The sequence below is a fragment of the Phodopus roborovskii genome, unplaced genomic scaffold, assembly GCF_943737965.1.
Source record: "Phodopus roborovskii unplaced genomic scaffold, PHOROB, whole genome shotgun sequence".
In the NCBI taxonomy this organism is placed as follows: domain Eukaryota; kingdom Metazoa; phylum Chordata; class Mammalia; order Rodentia; family Cricetidae; genus Phodopus; species Phodopus roborovskii.
The window spans coordinates 11,674,685-11,695,088 of NW_026126571.1; the positions used below are offsets into that span (position 1 = coordinate 11,674,685).

General features: G+C 39.3%; 1 protein-coding gene, 1 pseudogene and 1 gene segment (V, D, J or C); 2 read left to right on the forward strand and 1 right to left on the reverse strand.

The window, feature by feature from the left end:
• The window catches only part of LOC127235735 (ribose-5-phosphate isomerase), an 877,486-nt gene that overhangs the window by 331,389 nt on the left and 525,693 nt on the right, over nucleotides 1-20,404 (forward strand). The gene's annotated exons all lie outside the window — the stretch shown is intronic.
• LOC127235854 (immunoglobulin kappa variable 1-39-like) lies at nucleotides 6,346-6,853 on the reverse strand (annotated as a pseudogene).
• On the forward strand, nucleotides 15,533-16,054 carry LOC127235856 (immunoglobulin kappa variable 1-5-like). The segment is given in 2 exon segments: nucleotides 15,533-15,590; nucleotides 15,702-16,054. Coding segments are annotated over 2 exon segments (402 nt in total).

Below are 20,404 nucleotides of genomic sequence, written 5' to 3' on the forward strand. Positions count from 1 at the left end.
CCTCACCCTCCCATCCTCTCCAATCACCCCCACCAAACCACAGAGAGGACACAGAGCAGAGATGATCTTTTGTTGCTTATAAAGGGCTACACCTCTAGAGACAATCTGTTGACCCTCTAGGGAACCACAGTAGTAACTGTGAGATGTATTGAATTCCCAAGTGGGCACTATGCAAATCAGATTCCGTTACAGTTGAAACCATAGGGTTATTCAGAAGACGAGTTCAATTTCCATTCTCCTTCATTGGCAATATTATCAGATGTGGTGAATTAGATGTAAACAGAAATATTGAGAATTTATTCTTTTGAAAAAATGAAGCAGAGACCAAGGTGTGATTTTTGTGTATCAGATGCTGATTTGAACACAAACAGAGCCTCACCTTAAGTTTGTAAGTTGTTGGAAAAAATTGTTATATAATTCAAGGCATACAAAGCCTCCTTTAGAAACTGCTGTTGTCCTAAATAAGTCATGCAGCAAAATGTATTCAAAGTCACTTACAATTATCTTTGCAATCCTGTCATAAAAGTAGGAGCAGGAGGATTTATATGAGTCTAAGACTTTCTCAGAGTATTTCAGGTCAGCCTAAAATACACTGTGAGATATTCTGTCAATGTTCCATCCCAGAAAACATAACTTCCAAGTTGCCTTTTCCTTTGAGGAAAGTTTTTGAATAAGGTTTGTTTTTGAATCTATTTTATCGCACTCTTACCCTGTCTTTCTTGATTATCAGAACACATGATGTATGTTCCTCATTAGAAATGGGTTTCTTATGCATAGTATTCAAAGTAAATGAAGGCTCACACTGGCATTTTTAATTTCTAGACTCTAAACTACTGTGGGTGTACTTTCATCAGAAAGCCACACCCAAAGTTTGTCATAACAGAAAGGCCCATCTTAAGAGAAGGACTCTGGCTATGTGTAGTGTGGGGGTCTTTCATGATGAACTTTATTAGCCAATAGGAGAGCAAAGAAAGTCTAAGTAGTTGTTGTATTTCCTGATTCCACATGTGGATTAAGAAAGACTATCTTAATTTCCATGATTTGGAGAAAAATAACACAAATAAAACTCAGTCACATAAGGCTGTTTATGTAGATCAGTCACACTCACCCATCATGGTCCAATTCTAGTTTCTCTCTTTTTTTTTTATAAATACATCTACTCAATTATATTAACATAAGCTAGGCAATGAAATTGCCTTTGAAAAAGCATAAATCATCTAGAATGCAGATATTAGAAAAATGTAATTCTTGGTTTGACATTTATCTGGTCTGACAAAGTTTGATGACGTGTTCCTTATTCATTTATCTAGTTTGTCATCATTTCAAAGGTGATTTAGAAAACAGTGAGGTTTTTTTTTCTTTTAACCACTGAGTAGTAAATTAAAGAAGTTATCAGAAAATGGAAAGATCTCCGATGCTCTTGGATAGGTAGGATCAACATAGTAAAAAACAGCAATCTTGCCAAAAGCAATCTACAGATTCAGTGCAATCCCCATTGCCACAAAACTTTATCATTTGTTACAGAAATAGCAATTAATATTATTGGTGTCAACTCCAGAATATTTGTTACTACCAATTTGGCTCTATATAGAAAATATACAGGGTGCTTTATATTGTCAAATAGGCCCCAGGTAAAGAAATTACTTCTACCCAGGGTGTCAGCTTTATGATGTCCCACTGCTTATTGGGGCTGGAAGCAACAGCCTCCATATCTCATATTACACATACTTTGTTTTTCCCCCTTTGACATAGCACTGAGATGTTCCCTTTAATCAGTTAACAGCACATTTTTTGCCAGGTGCATTCGTCCCCCCACCCCCCGAGATGTGAGAAGTCAGCTTTTCTCAAGAATTCTGAAATTCTCAGGGAAATGTATGGAACTAGAAGAAACCATCCTGAGCGAGATAACCCAGTCACAGAAAGACAAACACGGTATGTACTCACTCATATATGGATTTTAGACATAGAGCAAAGGATCACCAGCCTAAAATCCACACCACCATAAAAGCTAGGAAACAAGGAGGACCTTAAGAGAGACATATAGGAACCCCTGGAGAAGGGGAAAGGGACAAGATCTCCTGAGTAAAATGGGAGCACAGGGGAGGGGAGAGGGAGTTAGGAGACAGAGAAGGGGAGAAGAGGAGGGGAGAGGTGGCCATGAGGGACCAGGAAGATTGAGACAGGGAAAAGTAGAGGAGAACAAGAAAAGAGATACTGTAATAGAGAGAGCCACTATAGGTTAAGGAGAAATCTGGCACTAGTGAAATGCCCAGAGACCTACATGGATGAACCCAACTAAAAATCTAAGCAATAGTGGAGAGGCTACATTTAACGCCCTTCCACAATAACGGGATTGAGGACTACCTTATATGCCATCCTAGAGCCTTCATCTAGTAGCTGATAGAAGCAGAAGCAGACTCCCACACTAGCCGAACTCCTGGAATCCACTTACAGAGAGGAAGGAGAGATGAGTAAAGCCCTCAAGACCAGGCCTGAGAAACCCACAGAATCAGCTAACTTGAACAAGGGGGAGCTCATGCACCCCAGTCTGATAGCTGGGAAACCAGCATAAGACTGACTTAGACCCCCTGAATGTGGGTGCTAATGAGGAGGGCTGGGCAGTCTATGGGGCTTCTAGTAATGGAGCAGTATTTATCCCTAGTATATGAATGGACTTTGGGAGCCCATTCCACACAAAGGGACACTGTCTCAGCCTAGACACATAGGGGAGGGTCTAGGCCCTGCCCCAAATGTTGTGACAGACATTGAAGACTCCCCATGGAAGGCCTCACCCTCACTGGTGAGTAGAAAGGGGATGAGCTGAGGTTTTTTAGGAGTGATAGGGGAGGATGGAAGGGTGAGGGAACTGGGATTGACATGTAAAACAACCTTTTTTCAAATTTAAATTTAAAAAGAGGAAAAAAGGAATTTCTCTGCCTTTCTGGCTCTGAGGGATAAGCTTTTCTATTTTATGGGAGTTATTATATGTGTGGATATAAAAACTAGTAAACTTGTGGAATGAGAAGGAACTTTTAGAGAATTTTTACAAGAATCTTATAGAGAACTTTTAGGAAGAACTCTGGGAGAACTTTTAAAGAACTTTTGAGAGAGAATTTTAAGATAGGGTGTATAGAGGGAAATTATTAGAGAGAACTTTTAGAGAGAAATATTGTACAGAACTTTTGAGAGAGAAATTTTGGGAAGAACAATTTTTGAAGAATAAAGATCTATGAGAAGAATTATTCATGTATGAATGATTCATTATCCCTCAGGAACTTTTAGCCAGCCCTAACCCATCTGCTGTAAGCCTCCTGCCTGAACCTGTGATACCCCAGTAACATTCAAACACCATTCTTCACAGAATTTGAAATAAAAATACTCAAGTCCATATGAAAAAACAAAAAAAACCCAGGATAACCAAAACAATCCTGCACAATAAATGAACTTATGGAGGTATCACTCTCCCTGTTATCACGGTATAGTGATGAAAACAAATTGGTATTTGCACAAAAACAGATAGGTAGACCAGTGAATCAAACTGAAGACCCCGACATTAATCCACACACCTATGAATACCTGATTTGTGACAAAGAAGCTGAAATTATACACTGGAAATAAAGAAAGCAACTTCAACAAATGTTGCTGGCATAACTAGATGCTGACATGTAGAAGAATGCAGACACATCCATATCTAGCCCCATGTAAAAATCTTAAATCGAAATGGATCAAAGACCTCTACATAAATCCACTGAACTTCTTAGATGAGAAAGTGGGAAATGCCCTTGAACACACTGGCAGAGGAGATCACTTCCTGAACATAACACCAATAGCACAGACAGACTACCAAGGTAAAACCAACATAATCATAAAATATTTGATCTGTAATCTGTACTGCTTGAAAAATATGCTAGGCAGTGTTGGTACAAACCTTGTGAGAGTAACCAGATGATTTCTGATTTGACTTAAAGGCCCAAACTATGACAAGGAATTATACTTGATACTCTTTTGGTAACCAAGAACTAGAGTCTAGACAGACAAGATACCTAAGGAAAACCAAATACTACTGATCTAATATACACATATACACATATACACATATACATATATATATATCATAATGATAGTTCACTGTGGTCATAGATTGGTGACTTATTCAGCCATATGCTGCAGGAGGCCTCTTCCTGCATATGAGAAGTAGTGAGGCCAATAGGAAGACCTTATTCAGAGACAGATAGAGATCTTGGAACACAAAGCTCTCTATGGATGTCTTCATCAAATATCTCCCTCCCAGAGCTCAGGGAACAGCATGGAAGAGGAGGCAGAATGTGTGGGGAAGTCAGCAGGGAAGGAGGACTCGAGGAGAACAATATCCTCTATAGCAAGTGAGAAAAGTTGATATGAACTGATAGAGACTGAGGCAGCAGGCATAGGACCTGCCTGTGTCTACACCAAGTCCTCTGTATAGATAAGTACTATAGTTTTTACTTTAATTCTCTTGTGTGAATCATGACTGGGTAAACAAATGAGGCTCTGATTCTTGTTGCTTCTCTTGAAGCTCTTTTGTTTTCCTATTGTACTTGGGTCCATTCTTCCAGTAGTCAGATAGCCAAAGAAAAAAAGTACAAGTGTCTCTTTAGAATATATCCACTCCTGTCAGACAGGACTGTTACCTCTTCCCATTCTGTTTTACATCTCAATCTTGAGATGAAGATGCCTGTGTCTGAAACAAATATGAGCAATATGCACAAAAGAATCAAGGTAAGAGAAAGCTAAGAGTCCAACTTTAATATGATATCTTTCATTTTATTTTATTATTTTGTTGTTATCTCCTGGAAGAATATTCTTTTCCAAGGAGGGATTGAAATGAAGTAAATCCGTATGAAAGAGGAGGTAAAGGAGTCTCTACAGTTATATGTCTAGAGTTCATGAGCTTCCATAAACTTGGTTGAGTTGTCTCTGTAGATTTCTCCATCATGATCTTGACCTCCCTAGCTCACGTATTCCCTCCTCCCTCTGTTCGACTGGATTCCTGGAGCTCAACCTGGTTTTTGCTTGTGGATCTCCGTGTCTGGTTACAATAATTACTGGAGAAGGGCTCTATGATGATAGTTGGGGTATTCATTTAACTAATTACAGGGGTAGGCCAGTTCAGGCATCCTCTCTACTATTGCTAGGAGTCTTAGCTGAGGTCGTCCTTGTGGATTCTCAGGAGTTACCCTAGCACCAGGTTTCTCCCTAAGCCTATAGTGGTTCTCTCTATTAAGATATCTCTTTTAAAGTTTATCCCTCCTCACCTGAGCCATCTCATTCCCTCCCTCCTGCTCTCATCTGCCCTCTTCTCCCAATTACCATCCCCCATCTGCCAGTTTGCCCCATAGTTGTCTTCTAATTTCCTTTCCAAGGGTGATCCATGTGTCTCTCTTAGGGTCCTCCTTATAATTTAGCTTCTCTGGAACTGTGAATTGTCCTCTGGCTATCCTTTGGTTTACATCTAATATCCACTCATGAATAAATGCATACCGTGTTTGCCTTTCTGAGTTAGGTGTACCTCACTAAGGATGATTTTTTTTTCTATTTCCATCAATTTTCTTGAAAATTTCATGAAGTAATGGAAAGGTTCCCCATGTTCTTGGATAGTTAGGATCAACAAAATAAAAATGAAATCCTACCAAAAATAATCTACAGATTCAATTCAATACCCATCAAAAGCCCAAATGCAATTCTTCACAGATCTCAAAAAAACAATACTCAACTTCATATGAAAAAACAAAAAATACAGAACAGCTAAAACAATCCTGTACAATCAAGGAACTTCCAGAGGCATCAATATCCCTGGTGTCAAATTTACTATAGAGCTATAGCAATAAAAACATTTTGGTATAGAAACAGACAGGTGGATCAATGAAATCAAATCAAAGACTCTGATATCAATCCACACAACTATGAACACCTGACATTTTACAAAGAAGCCAAAATAGTGTTCTTAATCATTGAGCTATCTTGCCAACCTGATTGGTCAAGATGTTAATGCTATAATTATATAAGAAATTACCTTGCAAAGTAACTCCAACTTTGTGTGTGTATGTGGGTAGGTGTTGACAACACTGTTGTATGAATATTCCCATAACTCTGGAAAAGTTTTTATGTAAGTCATGATAAGCATTCCCTTGTTTTTAATGTTAGGCCTGATGAAAAGGACATATACTTAGGACAGAATAGCTTCTAAGGTCTCTGTATAAAAACATCACATTGGCCTTCAACTCCAGGCAAAGGGAAACATTGTCAGCAGATTGAGACAGCATAACAAGCAATCAGAGAAGCCTGTGTTCTGTTTCCCTGGGTGGTTTACATCATGGCTTGAATCACTGTGGGTGGGGTACTCCAACCTTGTTGACAGTAATAAGTTGCCACATCTTCAGGCTGCAGGCCACTGATCTTGAGATAATACTGTGTGCCAGATCCTGCTGCCACTGAACCTTGATGGGACCCCATCTTCCAGGCTGGTTGCATAACTTATCAGTAGCTTAGGAGGTTTCACTGGTTTCTGCTGATACCATGCTAACAAATCGCCAATGTCCTCGCTTGCCCGGAATGTGATGGTGACACTTTCTCCCAGAGATGCAGACAGCAAGCCTGGAGACTGGGTCATTTGGATATCACATCTGGCACCTAAGAATGGAAAATTAAGAACAAATTTCCACACAATTAATTCTTTTAAATAAGAACTTTTTCAGAGATCAGGCAAATCTGACAACACTTGCTGAATAAATTTTCAATTTTCAATTCTGTCTTCCGTACCTAGCAGGCAGAGCAGCAACAACCCTGCAACCTGAGTTGGGGTCCTCATGTCTGTGCTGTGACCTGTGTGAGGCTGACTCCAGCACAGGGTATGGCCTGACTATGAAGAAGTCCTCGGGGCAGTGGGCTGTGCTCTGGGCACATCATGCAAATCAACAGTGACTCATTGGTTTATTGTTGGTTTATCATTGGTTAAGGGGTCACTGACTGAGGAAGGCCTGTGTTTCACTTGTGTGTCAGATCACAGGCAATACAGGGTTATTTGTAGAGAGTGTGCTCCTCTATAGAAAACAAAGGACAGAACAGGTCTGTTATTTATACTTTATTTTGATTTCTGTCATAAGCAATGTAGAATTTCCTTGTTATCTTCCCTCCTTTACAGATATGTTACATTCTAGAGAGTACATACATGTTTGCAGGTTCTTTAATAGGTAGCTAGCTGTAGATGTTATGGTTGTCATGAAGCTTGCTCTGTTTTATTATCTGTCTAAATGTGAGACTGCATTTTAATGAAAACACTTCACATCTCCTTGTCCAATCTACTCTATTTGTCCTCGTCCAATCACACTCTATTTTGATTCCATGGTCATTTCTTTTACTGTTATTTCATTCATATATGTATTTTTATACAATTACATATTCTTAAATATAAACAGTTGAAACATATAATGTTACTTGTATGTATGCTTTCTGTAGTGATAATTTGGCCATTGGCAACCAATCGTATGCCCTTCCATGGGAGGAGCACCTCTCCTACACCCAGTTTTATTCAGTTGCCTGTTGTTCTTCTGAAATATTAAAGCTTTGTGGGCTTTTCCCCATCCAGTTTTTCATGTTTGTTGGTGTCTTGCTTCTTTGACTCACATACTGTCTGTAATGTTGGTGAGACTTTACAAGGATAGCTTCTGATATGAGGAGGAGACCAATCTCACAGCAAATTCCTTAATTCTATGGAATTTACAACCTTGCCACCCACTTTTTCCAAAATATTCCCTGAGTGTGGTGGGTATGAGAGTGTTTTGTAGATGAATTCATGTGATTGAGCTCCACAACTCACCGTGGATCTCAGCAAGAATCATCCTTCCTAACAATGATTCCCAAAATAGTAACAGAATAACACTGAAAAACATGTTTGTAAAGAACTTCAGGATCTCCTGTGACTAATCAGCCTTTTCAGGTTAAAAATCTTGTTTTACTCTATTTGTGATTGCTCAGCTACCCCAGAACTACTTCCATCAAGGCCAAACAATGTCATGGAGCTTTTTCTTCCATCTGTGCATATAAGCTTTCTTTTTTAGGTGTGGCTGTGATTAGATCTACATCCAATGTTCCTGTGAGGCTTCAGATTATTGCATTTGACTTTTATCTCCACTTAACAAAGTTACTTAACAAAGTCCACTTAACAAAGTTACTTAACAAAGTCCACTTAACAAAGTTTAAGGAATATGATTTTTCTATCAGAAATATCGTTCATGTCTTGACGATACAGTGTTTCTAAACTTTGCATATGCTATAGGCACTATAAGTCTTCCAGATACTAAGAGGACATGTCTCTAAGTTTAGAGTTGGCCAGAGGGATACAATTTGTGGTGAGAGAAACATGTAAGAAAGTGGAGGTAGAACGTACACATGGAGATTTATAATTATAGTGGGATCCAAAGTGTGTCTTCACTGGGACTTAGTGTGAGTCTCCATGAAGAGTTGAAGAGAAGAGTTTTGCATGTGCAGGTAACTATTTTGCAGGAGACATGGCTGAGGCAGGATGAGAATGGCACCCACTAAGGGAATGAAAATGATGATACATAGGAGAGACGTCAGAAAGATGTTCTTGGGTTAATATTATATACAGCCACTTCACTGAAACTGTTTGTCAGCTACGGGGTTCCATGTTAGAATTTTATGGTCACATACATATACTGTCTTATCATCACATGGTCAAATGATAAGATAGCTTTTCCTTCTTTATGAGGTAGATCTGGATGGTAAGGAGCTTATGAGGACATGTTCAAAGTAATACTTTATCTGACTTCATGTACTCAAAATTTTGGAAGCTATAGTTACATAATAAATTTACTAAAATAAGTGTGTGTGTGTGTGTGCTTGTGTGTGTGTGTGTGTGTGTGTGTGTGTGTGTGTTGTCAACCTGTTTTATAAATCTCAGTTCTTGCCATAACTCTGTTACTTTGGAAAAGTTATCTTTTTATGTAAGTCATGAGAAACATTCCCTGGTTTTTAATGCTAGGCCTGGGGGGAGAACACAGATATTTATAACAGAATATTTTCTCTGATCCCTATATAAAAACATCACATTGGCTTTTAATTCTGGCAAAGAGAAACACTCTGAACAGCTGGAAACACAAGAAGGACAGCCTGGATTATCACTTCTTCTTCTCTGGATGGTTTATATCAAGACTTGAATCACTGTGGGAGGTAAACTCCTACCCTGTAGACAGAAATAAATTGCAGCATCTTCAAGTTGCAGGCTACTGATCTTGAGAGAATACTGTGTGCCAGATCATGTATTATGAATTCAGTATTCTGCCTCATGCTGATTTTGAGAGGAACTTGGCCTTTTATTCTCCTTAGCCAAGGTTGTTGTTATAAACAGGAGTGAGCTTCTTCTGGGAGAAGCATTACAGGGGCACCAGCTTGCAGTAGCTATGCCAGTAAAAATGCTGAGACCAGTCTAAAAGAAGTGGTCATAGGCCTGAAGACATTCATAGCTGCTAAGTGGGTCAAGAGCCTGGGAACTTCTTTCTCTATTTTGAATTTTTTTATTCAAAAAGAACATAAAACTTTATTACGATCTTACACTGTCATCAGATACAGCTAAAGAAAAGGGTTTGTAAGGCATCATCTTCCCTGTGGAGTTTGGGGGTGTGGGGATGGGAGGGTAGGAGAGAGGAAGAGAGGGGGGAGGGAGAGGGAACTGGGATTGATATGTAAAATAAGAAAAATAAATGAGGATGATGATAAAAGGGTTTGTAAAAGACAGGGAGAATCCACTTCCCATGGGCTCCTGCCAGGTCAGACACTGTGGATGGCAACACAAGCTCTGTATAAACAAATCCATTAAGTGACACAATGTTTCCTTTCCCTACAGAGGAGATCTGGATTCACACTGTTCAAAGCTTTGTAGTGCACACCTAGGAAGTGAGGTTCATCTTTAGGAGTAACTCCTATCAGCCAGGGAAGCAGGGCTTTGTGGTTCATCACATTCTGTCCATCAGGGTGGGAATTCAGGAAGGCCTCCTGCCTCCCAGAAACTGTCCTTCTCTCCAGACTTCTCAGACCAGTCCATGGTGGTGGCACTGCTCAAGACAGTGACAGCGGGCATTCTTTAAACTCTGAAAACCATAATGGCTGGATCGCCCTAGCTGTTGTTGTTTCTAAGGAATTTCTTGCTTCTCCGCCCTGATACAGAACGCTGTGGAAAACTATCTCACAGCTGCAGGGGTAGTTTTCCTCAGGGAAGGCTGGCGCAGAACACAGCTCCTTCCCAGGTTCCCAGCTCCCACGATGGTTCTTTTATGTACTGTAGTGTTGCAGGAGCTGAGGGGTTTCTGGGAAATCTGTTTCAATCTCCACTGCAGACAGCTCTCCACACTGTTTGTGGAGAAAAGAGGAATGGTGTCCATTCACAGCACAGGACCGCTGCAAGTGTGACCCATTTTCCCTTGAGGGCCAGGACAGGTGGCTCTCACACTCATATGTGCATGGTTTACAGTTCAGTATTTTATACCCCTCACCTAAACCCCTTTCTTCCTTCCTTTCTTTCTTTCTTTTCTTCCCTTTTCTTCCTTTCTTCTTATTTTCTTTCCTTTTTTTTTTTTTTTTTTTTTTTTTTTTTTTTTTGGCAAGGTCACACCATGAAATTAATGGCACGAATCTCACTCCATAGAACTCTGGAGAAGAACAGGCTGGCCTCAAACTCACAGAGATTAGAGCAGGTACATGCTGTCTATCCAGCTTTCTTCTAAGTTACACTGTGAACCTGCAGGTTTGTATTTGATAATGACAGGAGATTATTTTTCTCCTTCATTGCTCTGCATTTCTTGTTGTAATCAGAGTCAAACTAGTCAGTTAATCAAACACCTTTTAAATTTCACAGGGCAATTATATATCACTACTCTGAATGGCTAATCTGTTTCTCAGTATTAGAGATTACAGTTGAGATGAATTACATGAGAAGGAATGGCAGGTAATTTATCTTTAATAACAGTAGATTGGGAAGCAGGGTCTTAACAATCTGACCTCTCTACAACACAGTTCCATGGATGGCATCATCCATCCCCTTCATGTCCTGTCTTCCAGTGCTTTAGACAACTTCTGGGATTCATTTCCTCATAGAGCCATGGCAGGTTCTCTGTGCACACCGCAGAAGCTCATGTGGGGGCCAAACCCCCTTGGCCACTGATGCACTTAACTGTACGGTGGCTGAGGAATGGCTCATGGCACATCCTGGGCAGCATTTGTCTGTCACAGTAATGGGTTTGTGTGCAGCAGCTAGACCCTCCCCTGACAGTGCTGCTATCTTCTCCCTGGGTGTAGGGATGGAAGCAAGGATTCAACAAAGGAGGATGGACAGATGCACAATACACACTCTGGTTGTGCCTGTTTTCAAAGGATGCCAAGTAAGTTAGTTTTTGTTTATGTGTGTTAACTTATTTTCAGTATCTTGGACTTCTTTATAATTGCTCACATGGTGATTTATACATCTAAAATAGGTAATTTTTTTCCTATTTAAAGCTAATTTATGAATGGTATACTCTTGGGAGGATATAAAATCTTTTGGAAGTTTGCTCAAATATTTTCACCATAAAACAGAGTTATATACTCTTTTGATGCCAATATCTGATCTAAGTATTTATGTAAAGTATATTTTTATAGAGCTTGATGAGATCTGTGATAAATGCTAGTACTCGAAATCCAAATCCCCCAAACCTCAGTTGTTAGTTAGCTCACTGACTGAACAGTCTGTACAGTCTGTTCTAGAAGTAAGTCTTCCAGCCCTACAGCAGTTAACATGGTAAGCCTTAGGAGATAGTCTAAGTGGGGTGTGGTGGTGCACGCCTTTATCTATTTTGTATTTTTACAGTGGCTTTCAGCACCAAGGCTAGTGCCCTCTACTAAATAAATGTGTTAGTAGTGCCATCTGCTGGAGATGGCCCCTAGTGTGCTGGGGGGGAAAAATCAGTCTGCCTGATCAAAGAAAAAAGAATTGTGTCAGACACACATGTGTCAACACATAAACATGCATCCAAATTCTTGAGATCAAGAAATAAGGAAATATTGACAAGAAAGTATTAAACATACATATAAAAGTCTGGAAAGTGTGTTATGAATTGATTCTGTGCATACTTAAGATATTATGAATAAGAGTGGGGATATGCAAATAAGGCATATCAAAATTGTGGATCAAAAGTTCATTTGACACACACATGCGACCAAACAATCTAGGCTGGAATGTGCTAAGGAACTTATATTGCTATATGGTGGAAAGAGTTATCCACTATATAAAGCCACTTAGTAACACTCCGTGAATATCCCAGGCAGTTGACTATACACAGTACACTGTAATGTATACCTACTTTGAACTATGGATTGCTGCACTGCTCAGCAACAAGGATTGATGTTTACAATTTGAGATAAAGTTTCCACCGAGCACACAGCCTTTGTGGAAACTATAATTAAAAGTTCAGTTAAGGTACTCTCCACTGTTGCTTCAATACTTAGTTGGGTCACTTTTGTGGACTCCTTGGAGTCCAGATTTCTTACCGCCAGATTTCTCTTTGAGCCCATAAGAGCTCTCTCTATCAAGGTGTCTCCCACCTTGCTCTAAGTGGGAACTTTCTGATCCTTCATGTTCTCCTTCCCCTCCCCTTCTCCCTTCCTCTCTCTTCCGTCATTCCCCATCCCCCAATACTCCCAATCAACTTAAGAGATCTTGTCCCTTTCACCTACTGCCCTCCCCCTATAACGACATTAATGACTACCTTAAAGGCCATCATAGAGCCTTCATCCAGTAGCTGATGGAAGCAGAGGCAGAGATTTACAGCTGAGCACTGAGCCAAACTCCTGGAATCCAGTGGTAGAGAGGGAGGAGTGATGAGCAAAGAGGTCAAAGCCATGCTGGGGAAACCCACAGAAATAGCTGAGCTGAGCAAGTGGGAGCTCATGGACCCCAGACTGACAGCTGAGGAACATGCAGAACAAGCCCCACCCTCAAAGTGGCTGTCAGTTGGGGGACTTGGGCAGCCTATGGGGCCTCTGGCAGTGGAATTGGTATTTATCCCTAAGGCATGAGCTGGCTTTGTGGAGCCCATTCCCTATCGAGGGATACTCTCTTAACATAGATACATTGGGGAGGGCCTAGGTCCTACCCCAGATGATGTGACAGACTTTGGTGGTCCACCATAGGGGGCCTCACCCTCTCTGAAGAGTTGATGAGGGTGGGATGGGGTGGGGGCAATGGGAGGATGGGAGGGAGAGTGAATTGGAATTGGTATGTAAAATAAGTGTTTTTTATATTAGTAAATAAATAAATGTTCAGTTTAACCATCTTAAGAAGTAGGAGCAGTTATGAATAAATAAAAAACTCTTAGAGAAATGAATAATAGTTGTTAATTCTACAACAGTACAGGCAATGTGAGTTTTACTTGTCTAACTACACTCAAAAATTTAAGACTTAAGACAAAGTACAATACAAAATAAATGTGTATTTATATCTACTGCTAAGTTTTTCAGACAATATCAGCCTTTTCTCAGCTTTGGGTTTTCCCTCTTTCTTCTAGTAGTGATCTTTCTGATGAAGTATTCAAAAATAGTTTGCAGGCAAAGGGCATGGTTAAAAGGCAAAGCGGCAGCCCACAGAATGGGAAAAGATATTCACCAACCCAACATCTGACAGAGGGCTGATTTCCAAAATATACAAAGAACTCAAGAAGCTAGTTACCAAAACACCAAATAATCCAATTAAAAAGTGGGGTACAGAACTAATAGAGGAATCCAAAATGTCTGAAAGACACTTAAGGGATACTCCCTTAGCCTATAGGCAGGAGGGAGGGCCTAGACCCTACTCCAAATAGCTTGACAGATTTTGATGATCCCTTCTGGAAGGCATCACCCTCCCTGTGAAGTGGGGGGGGGATGGGATGGGAGGGAGATCGGGGGACATGGGAGGGAGAGGGAACTGGGATAGATATGTAAAATAAGAAAAAAAATAATAAAAGAAAGTGCTCAATATCCTTACCCATCAGGGAAATGCAAATCAAAACAATTCTGAGATACCATCTTACTCCTGTCACAATGGCTACAATAAAAAACACCAAAGACAGTTTATGTTGGAGAGAATGTGGAAAAAAGGACATAGTCCTCCACTGCTAGAGTATAAACTCCTACAGCCACTTGGGAAATCACTAAGGCATTTCCTCAGGATAATGGGAGTCTGCCTCAAGATCCAGTAATTCCACTCTTAGGCATATAACCAAAAGATATACATTCTTTCAACAAGGACATCGGCTCAACTATGTTCATGCAACATTGTTTGTTAATAGTCCAAACCTGGACGTAATCTAGATGCCCCTCAACTGAAGAATGGATGGAGAAAATATGGTATATTTACACAATAGAGTACTACTCAGCAGAAAAACTCAATGGGATCTTGAAATATGCAGGGAAATGGACGGAACTAGAAGAAACCATCCTGCGTGAGGTAACAAAAAGACAAACACAGTATATACTCACTCATATATGGATTTTAGACATAGAGCAAAAGATTACCAGCCTACAATACACACTGCCAGAAAAGCTATGAAACAAGTAGGACCCGAAGAGAGACATACATGGTTCCCTGGAGAAGGAGAAAGGGACAAGATCTCCTGAGCAAATTGGGAGCATGGAGGGAGGGGAGTGGGAATTAGGAAAAAGAGAAGTGGAAAGACGAGGGGAGAGGTGGGCATAAGGACCAGGAAGATAGAGATATGGAAAAATATAGGAGAACATGAAAAAAGATATCATTTCTACACAAAGACATGTGCTCAACTATGTTCATAGCAGCACTATTTGTAATAGCAAGAACCTGGAAGCAACCTAGATGCCCCTCAACTGAAGAATGGATAAAGATGTGGCACATGCACACAATGGGATACTACTCTGCAGAAAAAAAAAAAAACAAAAACAAAAAAACAAAAAAAAAATGGAATCTTGAAATTCGCAGACAAGTGGATGGAACTTGAAGAAACCATCCTGAATGAGGTAACCCAGTCACAAAAAGAGAAACATGGTATGTACTCGCTCATATATGGATTTCAGACATAGAGCAAAAGATCAGTCTATAATTCACACCGCCAGAGGAACTAGGATACAAGGAGGATTGAAGATGCTCTTTTCCTGGGATTTCCATGCATAAGAATCCTGTCCTCATGTCACGTCTAGGTCACCCATCTTGAACATTTAATAACATAATGACAGCGTGGGCATGGATTCTATTCTGGGTGCATCTCCGAAATGTACATTTGTTACATCCACTCTGTTGAGCTCCTTGCCCTCTTGATTACCTGAGCATTCTCATGCTTCTGCTGAGTCTATAAGATGAGCCCAGCCAATCCTGCAGATGGCTCTAGCCCCACTCGTCCTTGCTGATTTGCATGTGGTCAGAGCACAGCCCACCACTATGAGTATTTCTTCAGAGGGGTTTGATTTCATGTATAGAAGCCATACTCAGTGAAGACAAAGCGTCAGCATGCTAGTCCTTGCTGAGCTCCTGGGGCTACTGCTGCTCTGGCTTGCAGGTAAGAAAGACAGTAATAGAGAGCACTGTGATGAGTGCTGCCTTGCTCTTTATGGAAGTTATCTTATAATATGGCTAACACCATATGTTTATCGTATATTTCCAAACTCAGGTGTGAAATGTGACATCCAGATGACCCAGTCTCCATCCACTCTGTCTGCATCTCTGGGAGAGAGTGTCACCATCACTTGTCATGCCAGCCAGAACATTAATAGTTGGTTAGCCTGGCACCAACAGAAGCCAGGGAATGCTCCTAAACTCTTAATCTCCAAGACATCCAACTTGCATACAGGGATCCCAACAAGGTTCAGTGGCAGTGGATCTGGGACAGACTACTCTCTAACCATCAGCAACTTGCAGCCTGAAGACATTGCCACTTATTATTGTCAACAGGATCAAAGTGTTCCTCTCACAGTGATACAAGTCATAACACAAACCTCCAGGAGTGTGGCGAAGCAAGACTGAGCTTCTGCATCTGCTTCTTGTAGTGCCTGCACCTGCTAATATTTTGTTGTAAGAATTGGCTAGGCTTTGAAGGTCACTGGGAGGATTGCAGAGAACTGTCATTGTGGCTCTTTTAGTTTTAACTCTCTTCCTCCTAGGCCCAAGAGCACAGGCATGACAAAATATCTTATAATTTACTTAAAAGCAGTTTCTTTTATGTTTGAGTAATCCAAGGTCTTCTATCCTTGTGAATTTATACAGCAAGACACCTCTAATAATACATCCAGGAAGACTACTGTAATTTAAGGAACTGTTGTCTAGATAACAGGACCTCATGGTCTGTTACATGCTATGATTTGATGCTGCAGTATCTCTTAAAGCTAGCACTTTAAATACTTGGCACCAGTTTTGGATATTATTATGGTAGGTTCTAGGCTCCTTAGTTGTGTGTGCTCATGCTGGGTGAGGTAGTTTAATGGACAGACATTTGGATGTATATTATGTCTTGCAGTTTCAAACTGAGCTCTTGATTTCATGTCCATCATGGTGCTAATGGAGTGACTCCAAATGCTTTCCCTTCATCTAAGGCCTGAAAGTTCTGAAAAGCTGAGACAAATAAATATGTTCTTTTAAAAATTGATTCTATCAGCTATTTTCATCATTACAATGCAAAAGTTATCAATATGAGGAGTCTACTATTTCAAGAAGTAGATATTGGAAGTAGGGAATTATTTGTATTTATTTATAGTACATCAATCCACACTATAATATCTCCAGTTATGTCTGTGCTTAACTGATATGAATATGATTTCTTCTTACATTGTGTAATTTTGATGACTAAATATATGCTTTCATAGCTAGGACTTTTGTTCCATGAAACTGTGAGAGACTTAGAAACATAATTTCCTTATTCATTCTTCAGTCGGGGGGCATCTAGATTGCTTCCAGGTTCTTACTATTACAAATAATGCTGCTATGAACAGAGTTGAACAGATGTCTTTATTGCATGGATAGGGATCATTTGGGTATATGCCAAAGCACAGAACTGCAGGGTCCTGTGGTAGAATGGTTCCCACAGGTAGAAAGCCAACAGTTATTTGCAAAAACACGAGAAAAGGGAATATGTCATATCTCTGAAGTAGAATAGGGAATTCAAGAAAACCAGTCATTACAATTGGAGGCAAGATTCCAGAAGCTGCTGGTCATATAGTTTCAAGTGAACGGCAACAATGGATGATATGAAAAATAGTATTTAACATACCCTTCAGCTATTTTCAAACTTTACTCAACTTACTAAATTCAGTTTTAATTATAATAAAGCATACTTTTTAAATTTTTAAAGTGTTTTCATAAATTTATACATAGAAACCTAGAGAACAATTTTTATGTCTTATGTATCAAATACTATATATACTATATTATATATATATATATACATATATATATATATATATATAGTGAAATTTCAAGCACAAATGAAGTGAATTACAATCTCATATACTAGCATGGATCACATTCATGCTGTATCTACTCTTATCTGCAAATTTTTAAAATTCTTTCCATTGTTTTTCTTTAGTGTCCTTATCAGAAAAACCCTGAACAACTTGTTTTCACTATGAATTAGATTTTTTTCTCATTTCTAAATTCTTTTAAGATGTGAATTCTTTTGTGACTTACTACACTTTTGAAATGCTTTTGTGGGAAAATACAGAAAAAGGCATAGTTTTTGATTAAACAGTTACAATAGAAGTCTATATGTCTAACACATATACTGTTGAACATAAAATAATGAATAGGAGAATGAAAATGCAATTTTTTGGCCTTGGTATTGAACAAATATTAATGAAAAGACAGTGGCCAAGAGCAAAAAGAATATCTAAAAAATTTTGTATTTACTTAAGTATATAGAAAATATGTATCTACTATTTAAGTTCTTACAAGTTAGCTTCCCTGTTCTGTATATTCTCTGTGAAGGGACTCTAAGGACACAATGATGTTTTATTGTAGTGTTTTTTTTCTTAACCACTTTATTGAAAACTTTATCTAAGTTGCTTCATTTGCAATTTACATAACTTACTTTGTTATTTATTTTGCTGATTTTCTTTTCTTTTGATTGCAATCAACCAAGTTTTCTAAGCAAATCAAATCATTTATATTGCATGTTTTCTAGGGCTTAAGGCTAATCTATCCACAGTTTCATGGCCCTCAAAACTGTTCCAGATCTGAATTTCATCTTATAAACTGGGCATTAAATCCAGTCCAAAAGCATGTGGTGATACTTATTATTTTCATGCCACTACACTAATAGTAGGATTGTTTTGTAAGACCTGTCATTATTGTAACTTCTCATAGGTAAAGAAAAATGTAAGATCATATTTTAGTTTTCCTATATCATTGAGACTTGATTTATATCCTAATTTTATCAATTTGCATGAATATTTTGGGGTTACTGAGAAGGAGTTTACTGTTTTGTAGAACGATTTGGTAAATTTTCATTACATAACATTTGGTTTATTTTGAGATTATCTTCTGATAATAATCATATTGTGTATTACATAAAGCCAAAGTATGCAATTCTTTTGGTAATAAGTGGTAATTCTACGTCATATATATATATATATTGATGTTGATTATTATTTTTTCATTTTTTTGATTTTATCTTACATTCCAACCACAGTTTTCACTCCCACCGTTCCTCCCACCCACCTTGCCTGCTCCTACTCCATGTTAACTCACTCCTAGTGAGTCCATTCCTCCTCACATGTAAGGGCTTCCATGAGGAGTCAACTTAGTTTGGCACAATAGGTTGGGGCCAAGCCCTTCTCCCTTTGCATTAAGACAGCACGGCATCCTAACACAGGAAACAGGTCCAACAAGCTAATTCATGTACCAGGTTTGTATCATGGTCTTACTGCCTGGGGCCCTCTGATGGTCCAAGCTTCACAGCTGTATCCCACATACAGAGGGCTTAGTTTGGCTCCCTGGAGTCTCCAGAGTTGTAGGTCTAGATTTCATGAGTTTCCACAACTTTGGTTCAGATGTCTCTGTAGATTTATTCCATCAGGATCTTGTTCTCCCTTGCTCCTCCCTCTCTTCTCCTAGATTCCCACAGCTCAGCCCAATTCTTAGTTGTGAGTCTCTCTGTCTGGTTTCATGAATTACTGGATGAGGGCTCTATGATGACAGTTGGGGGCATTCATCATTCTGACTACAAGGATAAGCCAGTTTAGGCATGATCTCTACTATTGTTAGGAGTCTTAGCTGGGGTCCACCTCTTGGATTCTTGGGCATTACCCTAGCATCAGATTTCCCCGTAAGCCTATAGTGGCTCTCCCTCTTAAGATATCTTTATCTTTTTGATTGCTCTTCCATTGTATGCCTTCCTACCTTGACCATCTCCTTCCCTCCTGTTATCATTCTCCCTCCCCCTCCCCATTGCCATACCCCCACACCCAGTTTGCCAGACAGATATCATATAATTTCCCTTTCCATGGTGATCCATGTATCCCTATTATGGTGTTCCTTGTTGCCTAGCTTCTCTGGAGCTGTGGATTGCAGTCAGGTAACCTTTGTTTTACATCTAATATTGGCTTATGAGTGACTACACACCATGATTGTCTTTCTGAGTCTGGGGTTCCTCACTCAGTATGTTTTTTGTTTGTTTGAATTAATCCGTAGAAAAAGTTTTCCTTAAAACCTCTCTAGCACCTCATCATATACATGTTCTTGACTCACTGAATCAAATTTTATAGTTGTTCTTTTTAGAAATATGAGAGATTATATGCCCTATATTTAAACCACAGATTTTAGTAATTTGTTACAATCGTTCCTGCAATAACTAATACAAATTTGTTTCAGAGAATAAAACAGGGTTTATTTTATTTTTGTAGATCTAATGTCTTATGAAAGTGGAAGATATTTATACCTTAGGAAGAAAGCACATGAAACCCCATCAATTATCATAAATCTCATGAGAAAAATGAAATACATTTTAATGACTGTTGAGCCCAGCACCCCTTAATTCCTGCTTATTTACATATACCAAGAGCATGGCCTACTGCATGCATACTTCTAGTCACAACCTGTGTAGGCATCTGTTACACTCAGGGCAAAGCATCAGGAATGGGAGTTTCTACTCAATTCCCATGGATGTTGATGCTCTGGGTTCTAGGTGACAGATGGATTAAGTCTGGGGAGTTCTCCAATCCTAATGATCATTGCTGTTTTCTTCTTGAAAAAAATATCCTTTAGGACTATCATATGTTTTGTATATATTTGCTTTTAATTTTCCAGTCTTAGAAGCCAGATGTAACATGCTCATGACCCAATCTCCATACTCCCCATTGGCATCTGTAGGAGAATGGTACCATC